The sequence below is a fragment of the Carlito syrichta genome, unplaced genomic scaffold (assembly GCF_000164805.1).
Source record: "Carlito syrichta isolate Samal-C Ts95f unplaced genomic scaffold, Tarsius_syrichta-2.0.1 Scaffold288704, whole genome shotgun sequence".
Taxonomy (NCBI): domain Eukaryota; kingdom Metazoa; phylum Chordata; class Mammalia; order Primates; family Tarsiidae; genus Carlito; species Carlito syrichta.
Window position 1 is genome coordinate 267,147 of NW_007232800.1, and position 21,194 is coordinate 288,340.

The 21,194-nt window shown below is 37.7% G+C and overlaps 1 protein-coding gene across 1 annotated transcript; it reads left to right on the forward strand.

Annotated features, from left to right (window-relative positions):
* Positions 1-6: 6 nt before the first annotated feature.
* LOC103255917 (discoidin, CUB and LCCL domain-containing protein 2-like) lies at positions 7-19,764 on the forward strand (the record flags this gene model as incomplete). Its single annotated transcript, XM_008053825.1, has 2 exons — positions 7-80; positions 19,537-19,764. Coding segments are annotated over exons 1-2 (295 nt in total), but the record flags the coding sequence as incomplete, so codon positions are not given.
* Between the last annotated feature and the right edge of the window lie 1,430 nt (positions 19,765-21,194).

A 21,194-nucleotide genomic window follows, 5' to 3' on the forward strand; every position in this document is an offset into this window, starting at 1 on the left:
CGCCGCCTCCTCCATGCCTCTGTGCCTCCTGCTCCTGCTTGTCCTGCTCCTGCTGCTCGAGGACGCTGGAGCCCAGCAAGGTGAGTGGTCCCCGGGGAGCCAGCGGCAGGGGGAGCCTCCGTCGGGGCGTCGGGTCTCCCGGCTGCAGACGAGCCCGCAGACGCGCGGGGGAGATGCGGGGCGCCTTCGTGCGCGGCGCCTTCGCGCGCGGCCAGACTGCACTGCGCACTCGCGGGACTGAGTTGCAGAGGTGGGCTCGGCCGGCCCGTCCGTCCCCCGAGTTGGCGCGGCGCTACTTTCTGGCAGGACCATTCATTTCTCTGAAAAGCGAGAGGGAGTGAGCCCCTGCTGTGAAAGCCTCGCGGATGTTAGATCCTTATTCTGGGGAAGATCTGGGGGGAGGATAAAGAGAACATGTGGCGATGTGACCCCTAGAGTTAAGCTGCATGAAGGGATGGACACTGCAGGAAGGCAAGGCCCTTAAATAGCATCTTAAACCTGTGAAGGCAAGTAGTGATAATTATCATCCTTTGTGAAAGTACTCGGGCTCTAAAGCTAAGGGAGTGGATTCTGATGATCTCTGAGCCTTGGATTCAGAACATGTTCCTTACACTCCGTGATTGAGGATGGTGGTCTACACTGCCTGGATCAAACACTAGGTTTAACCCAAGGCTATGTGCTAATGGAGTTGTCCAAATGGAGCGTTCTACAGTAAGCCTTTCCAGAAAGTGACAAAACTTTTTTTCCATCTACAATCCTTGAAAAACCTATTCTAGAAGCAAGCAAAACTGTTTATTGAATAATCATCATAATGGAAAGAGAATGCAGGGCCGATTTGTAAAAAAAAACCCTTGTAGTACTATTTTCCGGCAGTGTACCACGATTTTCGAATCAGTTTGGTATTAGTCATTGGACACATTTTTCCAATGCATTTCCCATTTTATTGCAGTGAGAAGGATAAGGATTGAACTGTTACTTATTGCTGAAAGGAATTTTCTGTTTTTAAAAAATTTGATTTCTGCCTTTAAGTCCAGCTTAATGTTGCTCTCATGGTTTTCAGTAAAGTATGGAATCACGTCCATAAGCCTGTCATTAAGAAGATGCTGACACTTTGACAGGTATGGGGAAAGGTAATCTCTAGCTATAAGGAAAAATTGTATTTGGTTAGATCTAGACACTTTTTTATACAGAGTAACTCAAAACTGAGATGCTTAGCATTTTGGTTTTTTTTTCCTTAAATAAATCATTGAACATTAGCATTTAATATATCAGAGTATGAAATTCTTCTGTTAAAGTTCTGGAGCCTATGCATGTTATTTCTCTCCTCATAGGAAATTTAAAAAAGCCTTCGAGGATGGGGGGTAGGAGTGGAAAGGCTTATACGTGACTAACGCTTATTAAGCCTTACTTTGTGGTGGGCACAACTAACTAAGTGGTTTATGAATATTACATTTAATCTTCATTACAACCAGCTGAGGTGGGTATTATCCCAGTTAAAGCATAATTAAATGGACATAAAGAATATAAGTCCCGTAATACAGAAGGGACTATGACTACATAAGCAGAGTACTCTGTTTTGCTTACTTATGGATCTGAAAGTGTTTGTATCATGTACTTTAGGGTCTACTGGTATTTCCTCACCTAACCTGAAAAGAAGTGTTATTTCAGAATGAGGAAAAAATTATCTTGGAACAGTGTAGAATCAGTTACATGTCTCTCGCTCAAATGAAATGATTGCCTTGTTTTTAGAAATTTCTTAAGGCTAGTCTAATCAGGCATGCAATATCACCTCATTTTTAAACATTTAATATCATATTTTTTAACCAGAACATTTTAAGCATATGTTTCTCGAATCATTTTCTATAAGCATCAACACATAGAAATAATGCTGGTAATTAAAAGACTTGATTTATAATTCTTCTGAATTGATTGGGTAAATTTTGTTAAATCCCTTAATATTTAATCTCTTTGTACCTCAGTTTTCTGTGTTGCTAATATGAGAATGCATATCTATCTCACAGTTTAATGTAAATGACACGATAGTATGCAGGAGTTTTACAAAGGGAGAAAGCTTATTATAAGAACAAATGTTTATGTTAATTTTGAGCTTACTAAGATGATAAATTAAGAGCTGATTAGGTGTACATCATTTGAAAATAAGAATTATGTTATGTGAGACTTGATTTCCTTAATTTAAAATATTTTTTTTCCTAAAGGACCTGAATAAAGTCTGTGGTAGAATTCCTTTTAAGCCAGTCTTACCAGCCTAACAGGTGTGCTTCAGGGTCTTCTGGTATTTCCTCATATAACCTTAGAAGTCTCATTTCAAAATAAACAGTGCTTTGAAATGATGTTAGAATTTTTAATAATGAGGATGTCCAAGTGTTGTATGTTAAGTTACAAAGAAGAGTTTTTACTCTGTAAGAAGTCTTAGGAAGAAGACTGGAAGGAAATAAAATGTTGATAGTCATTGTCTTTTGGTGTTAGAATTGTGGGTAATTTCTTCTTTATCACCTTTCTTATATTCAGAAGTAAAAATAAACTGAAAAAATGTTTTTGGGTAAGCAGAATCTTTTTTTCATTTGGTAAATGAAGGTAGAAATGCATTAAATATGTATTTGGAGTTAGAACTGTGCTTCAGTGTTTTTTTTTAATCTATCTGACATCATTTTGAAATAGCAGAATATATTATCTTCATTCCAATTAATGCCAGACATAGCTATTCCTCAGCAGATTTTCTGCTGAAAGTGACTTTTTAAAGAAATTTAGCTCAGAATAAATTTATCATTAGTTTGAAAGCTTGTTGACTTGTGACAAGAGATGTATTTTAACCTGTCTTGTTTCACTAATAGCTTTATAAATAGATTGTATGTACATCTGTTTATTATATTGATGTTCCAGATATGGCTTATATTCCTGCAGAGATGAAAGTTTGATATTAAGAAGTTCATCTTCAGAATTCTCTTTTTTATTGAAGACTTTTTTCTGTACAATGTACATCTCTCAAGAACTTAAATTGGCAAAATTGTGCTGATAGTATATTTGCTACTGTAAAAATTGTATTTAATAGAAAGTTGATAGTCTACTATGATTGAATTTATGTCTCTGATTTACTTTATGACTATAGGAATCTGGGTTACCTCATCTCAGGAGTTCAGCTTCCTCATTCGTATCATGGAAGGCTTGCCTACCATTACAGTTAGAATGTAATTTGAACATGGTAAAATATTAGGGAATTAATTTTAAAAATCCATTAAGCCAGGTATGTTTAGACTTACTAATACGACATGTGTATGGAGGTATTGATCTTTGTTTGCTAATTTAATAAATCTATGAAACTAATCAGGATCATTCTTAAAAAGAATGATTCAGTTCCACAGTTATATTTGGAACTAATATATGAAAAAAGTTTATATTCTGTCAAGTAATGCCTCTATTTGCTTGTGATGTAGGGAAATATTTTTTGCACAATATTTGAGTTGTCAGAAGTGAAGAACTTATTTCTCTTTGCAAAGGAACATTTGTAATTCTAATGTTGACATTAGGCTAAGTTAGATGTTTCCATAGTCTTTTCTTGTTCTGATAAGATATTAGAGCTCTTTTATGTAGTTTTGTTCAGAGGCAAAAATCAAAGCATCCTTTTAATTTTTCTGATTAATTTTGCTCAATGAAAATTAGGAACATAATACACATTCTACATGTGAATGAGCAGACTTAAAATTCACAGTTTTGAAACTTGTAAATGGAAAATTGATTATAAAATTACAGCTTAATGATATTTAGGTAGTGTTTCAAGCAAAAAGAAAACATTTTCCTCTGGAGATAGTTAAGAATTCTATTTGAATATCTCAGCTTCAATTGAAAAGACAAACCTGAAAAGAAATCTTAAAATGTTGAAATTGGTATAAGTACCAGTACTAGAACTAAAATGACAAATTAATGAACTAATTTCCAAAAGGGAATGATCAGATGATGTGTGATGAGTAAAGGCTGGATTTATATATGAGGTAGATTTCCAATTTAGGACTACACTTAGCAAAAAGACCTTGGTCTGAAGGGTTAGTTGGTGACATTGGACAGCGGTTGAGTGCATGCAGATAGGTGATTTCTGCTTCCACTCCTTGGTTAGTTGGAAAGACATGGAATAATGACATAAGATGATAAGGACTAGGAAAAGCTTCTTGAAGATAGCAATATATGATTGTTGAAATATGAAGTGGAATAAGTTGGCAATTTTCCTTGTCTGGCTCCTGGATTTGGTTTACTTTATAGTGCCTTATGGTGTAATACTTTGTATTATTTTAAAATATTTTACAGATAACAATGATAATTACTCAAAACTAAAAACTTAGATGATAATTATCCAAAGTTCTATTTCCTAATCTATTTATGATTTTTAAATATTCTTCTCTATTTCATATTTACATATCTACATATTCTCACCTGGTTGTAATTTTAGTAGTGTTGTCTTCTGTAGATATCATGATAAAATTAATTTGAGGCAAATTTAGCACACATACGTATACTTACAAATACAGCAAGAAAAACATTTCAAAATGTAAAATCTTATTACAAGACATTCATTATTTATGAAGTAATTACTATATTGTTCAGAACTACTATTACATCATTGTCTTTATTTCATTTGAATTTTTCATTCTGGATAAAATCTTTGAGAAATTATTTCACATCAAAATGTTAGTTTACAAACAAACTTCAGGCTATTATTCCAGATCATTATTTGGGTTAAATAAATATAACCTATGAGGACAGAAAATATAGAGCTATTCAAATAAACTAATGTCTAATCATTGCCCACATACCATCCACTGAAGCAGGTGAGGTAATGGGTGATTTCCAAAGACTGCTCAAGCATCAGCTACCAGATCAACCTGCACTCTAAAGGGTATGTGGTTGAAAGGAAAACTTTGATTCATTACTTGGATTATGGGGTAGACTTCAAGATGCAAGTTTTCTTGTCTGCTTTTTAAGGAGAGTGGCCCAGAGCTCCAGGCAAGGCTTTTGTGGAGCAAGGTGCTTGCAACTTTGCTGCTGAAACTAAATTGCCCAGGATTGAAGAGAAGATGTTGGTACTCTTCATCAGTCTCTTATTAAGAACTATCAGCATGGAAGTGTACCAACTATAAGTCCTCAGGGGAGTGTACACATGTGTCAGCACAGTCCTGGGATATTCAGAGAAGAGTACAACATTGAGAATCTACAGTCTTAGTGAGAAAGTAATTATCTCCCAGTTGGAATATAGATAATAATTACCAAGGAAGGACGCACAGTTTGTGGGTTTATAAGACAGAGAGAACTTCCAACACCTGGAGAAGTTGGAGAAACCTTGTTGATAAAGTGGTTTTAGGTGGGTGAGCTTTGAAGGATTTGTAGATTTCTAGTTTGCAGGGATGGCAGATGTTTGGAGAGTAAAGATTACAAGGTCAGAACAAGAGGGAGTCAGGAAAGTGGGAGTGTTGAAGCCCGTCCTAGAATGAATAGTAAGTCTCTGGTCCTGGACCTCTGTGTCTCTGCCCCGTCATTGGGTAGATATTTGCTGATTGGTAACTGTGGCCCAGCCATATTCACACACAAGGGTATTGCCCTCTTGTGTCAATGACTTCTATAGTGTTGTTGGCAGCCTCTTCATCTCCTAGAAGTGTAGTCCAAACTCCTTTTCAGATTATGTATGTAATTTTTTTATTAAAATTTTTTATTTTAAAGATGTGGGGTACAATTCAGGGTTAGTTATACAAATGTTCATTATAGATGTATGCAGTTTTTCATTCTGGTTCCTCACTTCTACTGTGATCTAATCTCAGCACCTCTCACACTTAGTAGTTCAGGTACCAGACTGAGTTACTTTGTATTCCTCTAATATGTAATTTCATGCCATTTTGCCTTGTTTTCTACACTGATCTCTTTATATATGCTCTTTCCTCTATTGAAATGTCTGTACTTTCCTTGTCTCTTGGTAAATTCTTAAGCACCTTCAAAGTCCTCCTTGGGTGTCACTGAAGAGTTATCTAACAATTGTCTCTAGATAGTACATTCCACACTGTATTTTAAGTATTTGTTCCCATCAGTAGAGAGAGTTTTATACTTGTTTTTATTATTAAAATTTACCATGCTGCCTATCTTTCAAATTATATGAGCTAAGAACCCCATTTCTGGAGTGAATCTGCTGCCCAAGCACTTTGTTTGGATACCTGCATGACTTTAACACTATTGTCCTTTGCCTAATCCCCACAGTTAATGATCAGTTCAAGAGTCTGGGAACAGAATCATCTCTTAAGCCTTATACCTACTTGCTCAGGGCCTAACAGTCGTCCCAGCTTTTCTCAGCCCCTTTCCCAGGAGGAAGACCCCTTTGCTATACTCCTTTGACCATGAGAGGAGTCTTCCTTCAAGTTGGGATTCTGAATATAGATGTGACTACTTCTTAGAAAGCTCTGCTCCCCTCAAGTTGTCTTTAAGAACAGTGACAGTATAAATCAATGCCTAGTTTCTAGTAGTTGCCTACTTCTTCCTTTTACCTTTCCAGCTAGTATTCCTAGGGAGCATCCAAGTAGGTTCACTTATCTGGTATTAGGAAAGTAATGAGATGAAGGCCAGAAATATCACTGGAGTCCATACTTGGAGGACTTCCCATTTAGGGGCAGATTGTGGAGTGTATATCTGCAATATTAGCATGACGTCTGTCTAGGGTGCCTCCTCTTTCACCCAGTTCATTTATCCATCTCTAGGTTTGCTTGTCTCTTCACAGCCCGGGCACCCAGGTCCATCATCTTAATGTTCCTTGACAGCTCCCAACCAGGCTTACATGACAGTCCCTGCTGTCTGCTTTCTCTGGTTCTGGATAGCTCAGAGTTGCTGGAGGGAGTCAGGTGGCCACTGTGACTAGATCTGCCACAAATGAGGACTAGCTGAGCAAATCTCAGTTGGGAATCATTGCTCAGCAAGCAGCATTTTGACGATCTCTCTCTGCAGAGCAGCTCCCATTGTGCTCCTCAGTCCTGCACAGTCTGACTGCCCCCTCCTCACCTCACCTCACCTCACCTCCTGCCTGAAACCCTGTTCTCTTCCACAGTGTCCAGGTCACTGTTTCATCAGCTTATATGAGTTTTGTTGTCATGTACTTTATGCTTCCGTGGTGCTTTTGCTTTGTATCTGGAAATATATTCAAAGTGACACTGGCTTTTCCATATGTATTTTTAAAATTGTTTGCTTTTCAGGTACTTAGATCTTTGCTTTCAGTGACAAATTTTCTAAAAAGTATATCTGTGCTGTTCACTGTCTTAGTGTGTGACACACAGCAGATCTTTGTTAAATATGAATTTCTGTTTTAACCCTCGGAGTCTTGTTTCTGCTCTAATGAAACTGCCATTTAAACCTTCAGCTTTTTGTTTGTTTTAGTCTGAAAAACCGGGAGCTTTGTCTCTCTTCATTATTTTTGACCTTAGTGGTCTTTGGAAGTCTGGAGGCTTTGGGCTCACACACACCTGAATTTAAATACTAGCTATGTTGATATTGAGATCCACTTACTTTAAATGTTTTAAAGGGATAACTCATTTTCTTTTTAGAATGTATTGAGGACTGGGATCAAATCTGTTTGGGTAAGCCAGTAAATTTTTGTTCAATGAGTGAATCAATATTTGAATGGAAAGTTTGTTTCACTTTTCTCTAGTCTGTGGCTAAAGTCATAGTTTTCAAATGTTTACTTTTCTCTGAGACTCACTTTTTCATCACTCTACCCTTTATTCCTACCCCAGTTATTATATTGTGAGTTTCTCTGAGACTCACTTTTTCATCACTCTGCCCCTTATTCCTACCCCATCCTCAGCTCCGTGAGAGGAGTCAGACCATGCTATAGAGGAGCGTGACATCAGGGCATGATGGGTCACACAGTTTGTCCAGAACTGGCCTCAACCCACTCACACCTTAATATGTTGGTTTTACCCCGTCCTTTTTGACCTTTGCTTTGTCTCTCCAACTTTCGGTCTGTTGATATTTTTCAACATTTTGGTGTCTGCCTCTCAGGTCATTTTCAGATTCATGGCTTAATCTCTTCTTCCTGACATGCCCTTGTTTCTAGTTACTCTTTTGTAGGTCTGGATGTCAGGCCAACGTTCTGTTGCATGAGCGGAGGAAGAGTGTTTTAGTTAGGACTCCTGAGACGATAGGGAACAGAAGTCCATATCTGCTTAAGGTAGAAGGGAGAGGTATTGGGAAGATTCTGAGGTAACTGACAGTCTTTGTTAGACCTGAGCCAACTGAAGCCAAGGGGAAAGTAGGCATGCAGCTGGTCTTCATGAAGACTAAGCTTAGTGCTCTCTTGCTTCAGGCTGGCTATCTCTGCATGGAAGGAATCATGGCTGCTGACAGTCCCCATTGCAGCTTTAACACTGGAGAGATCCTGAGTGTTTCCCTGTTGTACAGGGTCCAGAAATCGGAGGAAAGGGTGAGCTGGCCTCACATTGGCCCTGTGTGAGTCAGTACCCACCCTTGGACCAGTCAAATAACTGGGGGCATGAGGTCATATAAAAACTGTTGGGGAAACAGCACTTCCCAGAAGAAGGATAAGGCGGTGCTAGATAGACAGAGGCCTGCTCTCCAGGCAGAAAGAGTGTTACATTGATGAAGAGTCCACTGTATTTTAAATAAGTTCTGAATGAATCCTCACAGTTACCTTTGGAGGTTGGTATTATCTTCACCCGTGTACTGGTGAGGATATGTAGACTTGTAGAGTTAGGTGTCCAGCATCTCAAAAGTTGGCCTGTCTAGAATTTAAATCCAGATCTGCCTCACTCCACAGCCTATGTACTTTCCACTCTATCACTTGCCCACCATAATATAAAATTCGTTTGGGTTTATTTCTAAATTCAGCAACACATGTTAAGAGCCTTGTTTGTTTTATTTCTGTGTGTATGGATTTACAGGTGAATAGAATGCCTTGCCTTCCTAACAGAATTTTACAGCTTGGTGTGGTGAACAGACATAAATATGCATAAATAGGCATATTAGGTATTATGAAGAGATTATAATAAAGGAACTAGGAAGAAAGACCAGGGACTTCAGAAAGGTTTCACAAAGGAGATAACATTGAGTAGGTATTTATTTGCCAGAGGAGAAAGGATGTTATTCTTGGCAGAGGGACTATCCTGTGCAGTGGCACAGAGGTGAGGCTATGGAGTGTGTGGGCGTCACCTGTAGTTCCAACGTGGGAGCAGAGGTTGGGGGAAAAGTCACGAGACGGGACTGGAAAGGGAGTCAGGGACCAGCTTAGGATAGGCTTTGTGTTCTTGGCTTAAGAACTTGAGCTTTATTGTACTATCGGTAGAAAACAGTTGAAGGATTTTAAAATAAGGGACCTGCATGGCCCAAGTAGTATTTAGTATACACTAGCATACATGTGGATGGTGGATTAAATCGAGGGAAGATAGGATGTGGGCAAATCTGTTAGAAATGTGCAAGAGTCTACACTTGTTCAGAGAGTGAATTTAGAGATATTGAGAAAGTATACAACCTAATGGGCAAGGTGAATTTGAAAGAGTAAGGAGCCAGTCAAATCCTGTTGGGTTTTTTTATTTTTTATTTTTCTTTATGGAATCTTATTCCTGCTTTCCACATCTCTCATCCACCAGGACTTCTGCCTTACTAACTGCTATAATATTTATCCTACATACATACACTCTCAAGCACACACTACTTCCCTCGAGTAGTATGCATTATCCCTGGAATTACTTACTGCGTCTGTCTTGTTTATTGTAAGCTCTATCAAGACAACGGGTCTTGCCTACCATTGATTTTTTTTTTTTTAGTGATTTTTTTTTTTTTTTTTTGAGTTGGGAGTCTCACTCCATCACTCAGGCTGCAGTGCAGTGGCACGCTCACAGCCACCCCAGCGTCAACCTGCTGGGCTCCGGCGATCCTTCCGCCTTAGCCTTCCAAGTAGCCAGAACTACAGGTGCGTGCTACCACGTCCAGCTAATTTTTTGATTTATTGTAGAGATAAAGTTTCACCAAGTTGCCCAGGCTGTTCTCGAACCTGTGGGCCCAGGCAGTCCCCTCACTTTGGCCTCCCAAAGTGCTGGTATTACAGGCTTGAGCCACCACACCCAGCTGCTTACCAATCTTATTGTCCCTGGCATCTAGTACAGTACACCTGGCTCTTGGAGACTGTTCATTGAGTGCTTGGGACCTGTTGGATTTGAAATGCTGTGGAACTTCTGAGAGAAGTGCTTGAGATATACATAGATAACAGGTTTGAGAGCTGGGAGAAAGATTGCGGACTTTTGAGCTTTCTCCTTTTGGTGGTAACTGAAGTCACAGAGTAGATGAGATTGCCTGCATAGAACACAGAGTGGAGAGAGCACTCTGAAGAATAGCAGCATTCAGGTGTCTGAGAAGTTGCATTTAGAGTTAAGAGAGAAACTAAGACTTGGGAGGAGAATTAAGAAGGAGGGAGGGAAGGCGGGAAGGAAGGGAGCAGGATGGGAGGGTAGTACCAGCAATGCCAGCTATGTAAAAAAGCCACAGAAGTTAAAAGATGGAAAAGTGTCATTGGCTTTTGGCAGCTCAGAACATGCCTGCTTTTGTGGATAGGATCATTGGTTAGATAGGCCTGTGTATTCATTTCTAGGGCTGCTGTAACAATTTACCACAAACTTAAAGAGTAAAACAACAGACATTTATTGTCTCCCACTTATGGAAGCTAGAATCCTGACATGAGGGTGTCAGCAGGGCCATGCTATCACCAAGACTCTAGGGGAGGATCCTTTTCCCTTGTCTCTTCATTAACATGTAGCCAAGACTGTGACCTCTGATCAGTGATAAGTAGGGAGTGGCAGCAGTTACTTTGCCCTTAATCTTTGAGTTCATGACTTTTTTTTAAAGCAGCTTTATTGACACCATGAAGCCCTGTATAACTTAAAGAATGTGCTGCTCACCTTTTTTTTAAACCTATTTCCAAGTTTCAGATAATTTTTCTGACATACTTATTAGACTCTGTGGAGGTGGAGATAGGAGCCCGAGAATCTTTAATTAGTTCTTAGGGGACTTTAATGATAAAATTTGAGAATAAGAGAATCCTGAGTGGTTGTGAGTGCCCATCTGAGGCTGAAACCCACTACTTTCTGATAATACCCATCCCCTGGGTTTTATTTATTTATTTTTCTTCCCAATAGTGCTTGGCTCCTTGGTAAAGAGAGATTATTTGATTCAGGGTGGGGAGTTTGCCAGGCAGATGCTCAAGAAGAACATGGTAGCTAGGAAGTAAAGGTACCAGAAAAAATATTGTTGACTGGGTTCAGTGGCTCAGCCTGTTATCTCAGCGTTTTGGGAGACTGAGGCAAGTGGATTGCGTGAGCCCATGGGTTTGAGACCAGCCCAGGCAACATGGGAGACCGCGTCTCTACAACAGATAAAAAAATTAGCTGGGCACGGTAACACGCGCCTGTGGTTCCAGCTTCTTGGAAGGCTGAGGCAGAAGTCTCGCCAGAGCCCAGCAGGCCGCTGCTGGAGTGGCTGTGAGTGTGCCACGGAACTCCAGCCTGGATGACAGAGTGTGAAACTCCAATTCAAGAAAAAAAAGAATGTAGTTAATACATTGGAGGTGAGATCAGGCTAGGGTAGGGCAAGAAATGAGAACAGGATGAGCTTAATAGATAGAGGGAAAAGAGAAGTCAAGTTCATAGAAAGTGTGCAGTGGGTGTAGGAGAGCTAAAACTCAGGAGACCATCACCAGAAGAGCAAGACGTTGACATGTTCAGGATTTCAGAGGCGAAAGGAATTTCCAATAATGACAAAAATAAACTCCAGGTTGTGGTAAGAGGGAGTTACTAAAGTGGAGTAGAAGTCATTGGAAAGATTAGTGAGAATTGCTTTCTCATAAATTTATACTTTGCACAGACACTAGAAGCTTTAAAGCTATCATACATTTTCTAAAATAACAGATCTGTTTACTTTAGATTGTAGCAAATGTATTGGGTTGGCATACAATGGGCAAAAGTCTTTCTGATCTTCTATGACAATAATAGTACTCACAGACATTTGTTGAGCACGTTGTTATGGCTTAGACCCTTAATACCAGATGTTTTTATAGGGTATCTCATTTAATTTTTACCCAGATGGTTTAAATTAACATCCCCATTTTACAGGTGGCAAAACTGAGGTTTAGCTGCAATAAGTAACTGAAAGGTTATGGTGAGTGGTAGATAGGGCATTTAAATTCGTTGTATGACTCCAGTTTGTTTAACCATGACATTCTAGTGAGAGTGTGTGCTTGGTGGGGCATTGAAAAGGATGGATATATTTCACATTTCTTCATGTTATTAAATTTTGTAAATTATCACACAATCAGAGATGAATTTGGACTTAAAAAAGAATGAAACTGGAGACAGTTTCTTAAGAATTGTCACACGAACCCTCTTTAACTCTCAGTGCATATCCATCTTATGCAGTGTTAAGTAAAAATGAACTCTCAGGCTATGAAAAAACATGGAGGAAATTTAAAAGCATACGTGAAAGAAGCCAACTCAAAATGTATGATTCCAACAATATGACACTGAAAAAGGCAAGACTATGGAAGCAGTAAGTAGACCCATGGTGCCAAGGGCTGGGGGAGGGAGGGATGGATAGGTGGAACACAGGATCTTTAGGGCAGTGAGACTGCTCTGTGTGATGCTGTATTGGTGGATACAGGTCTCTTTGTCCAAACCCATGGACTCTATATAACACCAAGGGTGAGCCCTAATGTAACCTATGAACTCCAGGTGATAGGTATGTGTTATTGTAGGCTCATCAATTTTAACAAATATATCACTCTAGCTGGGAATGTTTTTTGTTTTGTTTTGTTTTGTTTTGTTTGCGTTGGAGTCTCACTCTGTCACCCAGACTGGAGTACAGTGGCCACTCCCGGCCACCGCAGTCTCTACCTGCTGGGCTCCGGTGATCCTTCTAACGCAGCCTTCCAAGTTGCTGGAACTACAGGCGCGTGCTACCATGCCCGGCTAATTTTTTTTTGTTTTGATTTATTGTAGAGATGAGGTCTTGCCAAGTTGGCTGGGAATATTAATAGTGGGGGAGGCTCTACATGTGTGGTGGCAAGGGATATGTGTCACATTTCTGTTCCTTTCGACTGAGTTTTGCTGTGAACCAAAACTTAAAACCTATTAAAAATGGTGTATTTGTGTCACATGTATTTTAACACAAAAAAAAGTAGGAATTAGAAAGGTACATCATGTGAACACTAATCAAAAGAAAGTTGGAATATTCAGACAACACAGTCTTCAGGTTGGGTGCAGTGGCTCACACCTGTAATCCCAGTACTTTCAGAAGCCTAGGCAAGGGAATTGCTTGAACCCAGGAGTTCAAGACCAACCTAGGCAATATAGCAAGAAAAATTTTAAAAAGTAGCTGGGCACGGTGGTATACACCTATAGTCCCAGCTCCTTGGGAAACTGAGGCAGTGGTGAGCCATGATTGTGCCACTGCACTCCAGCCTGGGTGACAGAGTGAGACCCCAACTCAAAAAACTGAACAAAGTAAATTACCAGGGATAAAGAGGACATATAAAATTAAGTGAAATTAAAGTAGCACTTTGAATGATCTCTTTGAGATTTGTAGTGATGCCACTGAAGAAACTGCAAAATTATAGCACTAATACAGTGCTTCTGGTGTAAAAAATTCAGTGCTCACTCATACATTAAAAATGTCATTGTGGCCTAATGAAATAGTATGTTTTAGTTAATGATTACAACTTCTTTTCTATTTCCTAAATGCTCCTTTCTTTATTATAAAATCTCACAGATGTATAAGAGTGTCATTTAGACAAAGTATATCAGACTCATCAGTACACAAGCTTCTAGTGTCTTGTGTAAGCTACAAATTTATGAGAAAGCAGTTCTCACTAATCTTTGTAATGACTTCTACTCCACTTTAGTAACTCCCTCTCACCAGAAATCATTGAACACTCACTGGAAAAGTTTAAACCTTTCATAGTTTATAATTATTGCAGTGAAAGTTACATTGCTCTACATTTTTGACATATTTGTACATGCCTCCTGCTACCATTTGCTGTTGTTAAAGGAAACATTTTTGAAGTCACAGTGTTCATATTATTAAAATTCAATAATTAGGATAATATACATTTTTTATTATTAGTACTAAAGCCAAAACCTGAATGGATGGTCACATGGAATCAATATCATAAGCATATACCCATCCAAAAAATACACTTGATTTGGAGTTTAATTAGAATAGCTTCAAATAAGCTTGCATTCTTTGTTGCATTAATTAAATATATTTAATGTATTTTCTGTTTTCTCTAAGGATACATAGTAAAACAATATCAGTTCTTTTCTTGGAACAATATCAAAATTTGTATCTGGCTTAACACATCTGACCTTATACTCTTCAGAGGAAGTGAACACATGTTTTATGAGTAATCTCCTAGATAAAACTGCAGCCAAAGGCACAGTAAGATCAAATTCCAGCATTTTTTTCTACACTGAAATAAAAATAAAATTAAGAAACTATATTAACAGCCTTCTAACCTTTATGGCTAGTGACAGTGTGGTGGAGACCATGTGGGGAGGAGGAGAAGAAAGAGAAGCTGTCAGTGTTGGTGACGGTGAGACAGGGAATGAGTTGGTGAGGTTGGAGTTGTTAGGGTATGCAAACTGGGCCTATAAAAGTTATTTTCCAGTAATAGTTATGCTCTTTTTGTGAAATCTGCCTTGTAAAAATCAGTAAGAATAGGTGGTGTTGCCTGGCCATAGATCATTATTTTACCCAGAGTACAAAGCTGATCAGAAAATTAGGGGATAATTACTCCTATTTGCTCCACTCCCTCCTACTGTTGAGCTCCTGATCCAGGGGAAAAAAAAGTCATTTGAGGTCTGTAGAAGGATAAAAAGAAACATTTTATTTAACATATAAGAAAAATTCCATTTACTTTTATAAAAATTGGAAAGTGAGAACATAAAACTCTAGTAAGCTGCCGGTCTTTGGAGGGAAACTGTTCCCTTAGTGAGTAGAACATCATTACCCTTTGGGCCAAATGAAACCAGTCAGGAGCTAAACCAGATTTTCAGTCTGTGATTTTCTAGCTTTAGTTCTAAGTCAGTGCTTCTCAACCTCAGCATTATTCACACATAATTTAAAGCTGATCATTCTTCGTTCTGGGGTTGGGAGGACGCTGTCATGAACATTATAAGATGTTTTAGCAACATTTCTAGCTTCTTCCCACTGGTCACCGGTAACGCCCCTCCCCCTCAGTTGTGACAATCAAAAGTATCTCTAGATACTGCTAGCAGGTAAAAAGGTTCCTGTGGGGTCCTCTTCCCTTTCACCCTCACTCCCCCTCTTTGAGAACTACCTTCTAGTGTGTTAGATGATTCATGATAATATTTTCCAGATTTTCGTTTTCTTTATTTTTTATTTTTTATTTTTAAGTTAGTGTCTCACTCTCACCCAGGCTAGAGTACAGTGGCACAATCACAGCTTACCATAGCATCCACCACAGTGATCCTTCCACCTCCATCTCCAGACTAGCTGGGACTATAGGTGTGTGTCACACCAACTGGCTAATTTTTTTGATTTATTTGTTTATTTATTTGTAGAGACAAGGTCTCACTATGTTGCCTAGGCTGGTCTTGAATTCCTGGGCTCAAGGGATCCTCCCACCTTGGCCTCCGTAAGTGCAGGGATTACAGGCATGAGCCACCAGACCCAACCTTAGCTTTACTTTTAAGTATTTTGTCACAAGTATCTTGGAAGAATAAGCTGTACTTTTAAGAACTGTAAAAATAAACTGGAGGCATGTCACTAATTTGGGGGTGAATGTGAGGACAAGATCTCTCCTTGATTTGAGAATTCAATGTTATGACCTTCGGGTGCCTAGTACAATGTTTTTCACATTACAGATGGAGACCTATTAGTGAGTCATGGAATAGTTTAGTGGGTCAGGAATATGCATGCGAAGGTATATAAGATCACAATGTAAAACGTATTTTTTATCCTGGAAGAACAGAGACAAACAGAAATAATGTTTATGCCCAGCCTTCTCTTTTGAACTGAAATGTTCTAAACATGCACTTCATAGTAGCAGGTGTTTAGTTAAGCTATTATCTAGTCAGGTTAATCTTGCCAAATATTCTTTGAAATATGAAACATCCAAACATGTTCATTTCAGTAGATTGGAGACGTGCTTCTAACTTTAGTTTCTGGGACATAGCATCTTGTTTGCAAGGGAAGGGAAGCTCTGAACCCCGTTACATATTTTAGACCAATCTTGGCATGTTACTTGTGGGCTGTTTATGCCCTCCCCATACAAGATTCTAAAAGAAGTGCAGTGCCTTTTTAATTGTTTCTTTATCAGGATGTAAGCGAAAGTCCTGTTTTTCGTCAGCTAATATTTATTTTGTTAACTTTTATAGAAATTACACTTTATGGTGGAAAGGGCAGAAAACATTTTGTGTATTTATTGAAAATCAAACGTAAACATGAGCATGAGACGTGTAACACTCTGCTTGTACTCTTTCTGTAAAAGTCATTTTTAAATGACAACCTTAAGTTGAATAATAGCCTATGGGGAATATGTTAAATGTGACAGTCTGCCATTACAAAGTCATGGATTCCGCTGTTAACAGAACATTCCTGAAATCCATCAACACTTTCAACCACTTAAAAAGCTGCTTAGTTTCTATTTATTAATGAAAATACATTTATATTTTGAGTTATTTAATTTATTTGCTGGTTTTTTCTTTTTTAAAGTTGAAACACTTCCAGGAAGCACATTTTCATCTTTTCAGACTAGTTTTGTAATGTCAGAAATTCTGTGGTAGGATAGTCTTTTTTCTTTTTCTCTAATGAAAAATGTTAACGATTGTTCAAAAGTTATTTATATTACAATTCATTTATTTTCGTAGTGGAGGTTTTTTTTTATATCACTATGTTTTTAATTTAGATGACATCCAGCAGAGATATTCAAGGTATTTTCATGGTAATTTCAGGGGAAATTGGTGGTTTTTTGTTTTTCTTTTTCTGGATTGTATGACTTTACAAGTTTTATATTTGCAAGAGGTCAGTCGGTATATTTTACAAAAACCCACATTTATTTCATTCCACCCTTATCTATTTTTGTATTATTGAGCTGTTATGCCTAGCTTGAGTCTAGTTTGAAATCACTTTTTCATAAGTGAATGTACAGTTTCATTATTTATTCAATTAATAAACATTTAGCATCTAGTACTTACTAGATACTGTGTAAAGTTCTTTTAGACTTTAAAAAACTTTCATCTGCTCTAGTAAATGATATCAGTACTACATTGTTCTTAAAAATATTAAAATGATAGAAAATTCTGTTACAGTCATCTATATCCATATTGAAATCCAGATTGAAATCCAGCAGTGTCACTTTTAATATAGCTTTTTGTGTAGATACTCTACTATTCTAAAAGATGATTATAGATAATTATTTAGAAGGAGAAAATACTATTATTTTTAAAGGATACATTCAACATCCAATTAGAAAGAAGTTCATTTGAATCCTGTTGTTAGAGAATGCCAAACAGTACAGCTGGAGCAGCAGCTGAAACTACTAAACAACATTAATGCTTCTTTCTGGATGCTTAGTAAAAACAAAAACAACAACAAAAAAACCCAACAGACTTTATGATAAAAGGAACGATGCACATATTTGATTTGTACAAACAATATGTTAAATTTTCTGAGTTTCTATGTCTAGTTGCTGAGGAAATTTCTAGAGCAAATAGTGCTGCTGCCAAGATATAAGGGTCATTTTTCCTCATCTTTAATAAGCCATTACACTGTTAACTTTAAAAAAATTTTATTCTATAGGAGAAAAAAGACTTTAGGGGAGGGACTACTAAAAAGTCAAAGCTCAGTAGAATATAAGATTAAACTTGATTAAATATTTCTTGAATGCTTCTGCAAAGCCAAAGAAACCATCAAGAGAGTGGAGAGACAGCCCAAGACTGGAAAAAGTGTTTGCCAACTGTACGTCTGACAAAAACCTAACATCCAGGATCTACAAGGAACTCAAACATGCCAAAAAGAAAAAAAACAAACAGCCCCTTTACAAAGTAGGCAAAAGATATGAATAGACACTTCTCAGAAGAAGACATACGAGCAGCCAACAGATACATGAAAAAATGCTCAGCCTCACTAGTCATCAAAGAAATGCAAATTAAAACTACACTGAGATACCACCTAATTCCAGTCAGGATGGCCATCATCAATAACTCAAAAAACAACCAATGCTGGAAAGGATGCGGTGAAACGAGAACACTTCTCACTGTTGATGGGAGTGTAAACTAGTATAGCCTCTGTGGAAAACATTGTGGCAATTCCTAAAAGATCTAAAAATCGGCCTTCCATTTGACCCTCTTCACAGCAACCTGGATGGACTTAGAGTCTATAATACTGAGTGATCTTTCACAGAAACAAAGAACTGAGTATCACATGTTCTTACTCATAAGCAGACCTTGAGCAATTATCTTAATACTATTAGAAAAGCATTGGCAGTAGTGAAAAACTGCCGGGAGGGATGCAGGGAAGCGGGATTGGCAGTAGTGGGAATCTACCTGAGGAAGTGGGGGGGCTTACTGCATCAACAAGGGTACCTATGTAATGAACATTTGTATACCTAACCCTGAATTGTACCCCACATCTTTAAAATAAAAGGAAAACACAATAAAATTAAAATAAATAAATTTTTAAAAAGATTGCTTGAATGGTTTCAAAAAGGAATGCCTTGTAGTCTGTTATATGGCCAGTAATCTATATAAACTTTAGTATATATTGTGTTTTTTAGAAATCATTCAGCTTCTCGGAGATTTTAGAACAATTTTGTGATATTGGTAGATACATGAAGCTGATCATATGTTTTTGTATTTTACTGTTGCTTTTTGAACAATTTCTATAAATGAATACTCTTTAAAATTGGATTTCTTATGATATGCATAAATATTTAATTACTACTAAGTTATATTTACTTATATTTGTTTAGAATGGGAAGTTATTTGAACTTATACATTATTTAGGTAATATTGATTATTTTGACCTAACTTGGTTTCTCTTGACTCCTGTGAGTAAATTTACTAAGAATTATGTCAACTGCTGCTTCTTGTGATTTGTTAAAGGATTCAGAACTACAACTAGAAAAGAGGAATAAGTTCTTATGTCATATACCACCGGAGGATGACTATGGTTAGCAATAATAGTTTCAAATAGCTAGGGGTATATCGAATGTTCCCCATATGAAGAAATGGTAAGTCTTTGAGATGGTAGATATGCTAATTACTCTGATCTGATCACTCTACATTATACGTATTAAAATGTTAGTATGTAGCCTATGAATACATACAGTTATTATTTGTCAATTAATAAAAGTGTTGGTGGTATAAAAGATGTGATGTCATACTTATTTTAAAATCTTTACAGAAAACCTGATGACTTACGGTATGAGTTAAAGATGTAAGAGTAATTATCATTCTTTTAACTTTTTTAAAGGTGATGGATGTGGGCACACTGTACTAGGCCCTGAAAGTGGAACCCTTACGTCCATAAACTACCCCCAGACCTATCCCAACAGCACTGTTTGTGAATGGGAGATTCGTGTAAAGATGGGAGAGAGAATTCGCATCAAATTTGGTGACTTTGACATTGAAGATTCCGATTCTTGTCACTTTAACTACTTGAGAATTTATAATGGAATTGGAGTCAGCAGAACTGAAATAGGTAGGACATTTTCTTGAAATATACATGTAAATACGTCATTGTCTCAAGTTTTAGAACTAAAGCAGTTTTTAAATATTAACATTGAATAATGTGCTGCATAAAGTGATATGTGGGAAGTTTTGAAAATGTGTGGAAATCTTAAATTTTTATCTTCTTTTAGGAAGAGAAGATTCTTGTTTGTTACCTTTTTTATTGGCTTTTCTAATAAGCATACGTTGGTACCTTTGCCCCAAATACCAGTGTACTACTTCTCAGAAGAAAGAAGTTATCTCATCTTTTGTGTTCCTTTGATCATTTTATTTACAGTTGAAGAATATGAGTATAATTTATGCTTAGGAGGCAGTGTAGCATGGTGATTAAGAACATAGATTTTGGATGAAAACTTCTGGGATTAAAGTATATAACCCTGCCATGAGCTTGCTGTGTAACTTGGGCAGGTTGCCTGACCCCTCTGTTTTTAGTCACTTGTAAAATAGGGAATGAGCTAGTACATGTAAAGTGCTTAGAACAGTTCCTAATACATAATATATGCTTAATAAATATAGTTGCTATTGTTATTCTTGATTAAGAGAAGTGGTTCTCAATTATAGCTGCATATTAGATTCACCTGACAAGACTTTAAAAAATTACTATATACCTTGTTCCTATCCTAGGCCAATTGTATCAGAATTGATTGGGTGGGACCCAGACATCAGTATTTTAAAAGCTTCCCTGGAAAATATGCTTTGCAGTAAAGGATTAAAACCTTTGGCTCAGAGATCTGTACCTTTCTTCTAAGCAAGAAAGATGGAAAAAAATTGCAAGGCTCTTTTTGCGAACGAACATTATAAAATAAAGTACTCTTGAATTCTCTGTGAGTTTACTTGGAAACATTTATTGGTGCCAGTGTGTAAAATACCTTTCAAAACTATAATAGAAACCCAGTATCGTGTTCTTTAAATACTGTACTATCCTCTGACCTCTTCTCCATCTGCAGCCAAACCCTCCATCTCTTCTCTACTTTTTGGCCCCCTACCTACCAGAGGAAGAATTCCTATATTTATTAAGCATATATTATGTATTAGGAACTGTTCTAAGCACTTTACATGTACTAGCTCATTCCCTATTTTACAAGTGACTAAAAACAGAGGGGTCAGGCAACTTGTTTCCCAAGTTGCTGATTGATAACCTCTGTCACTGTCACCTCTCGATTAACCTGGTAACTTTGGTAGATTGATCATCACATGCATATATGGTATAGGATAAAGTTTTAGGAATTTGAGTTGTCTAGGGATGTAGAAACACTATTGCTGTCACACTAGTAAAAGATAACTGAATAGTAAACTCCTCCTGAGGATGCAGTAGAGTAGACAGTGCCATGAAGCATTCTTGAAACAGCAGGGTGAAAGGTGAACCTCTAGCGCTGTCCAGGAAATAAAGGAGATAGGGAA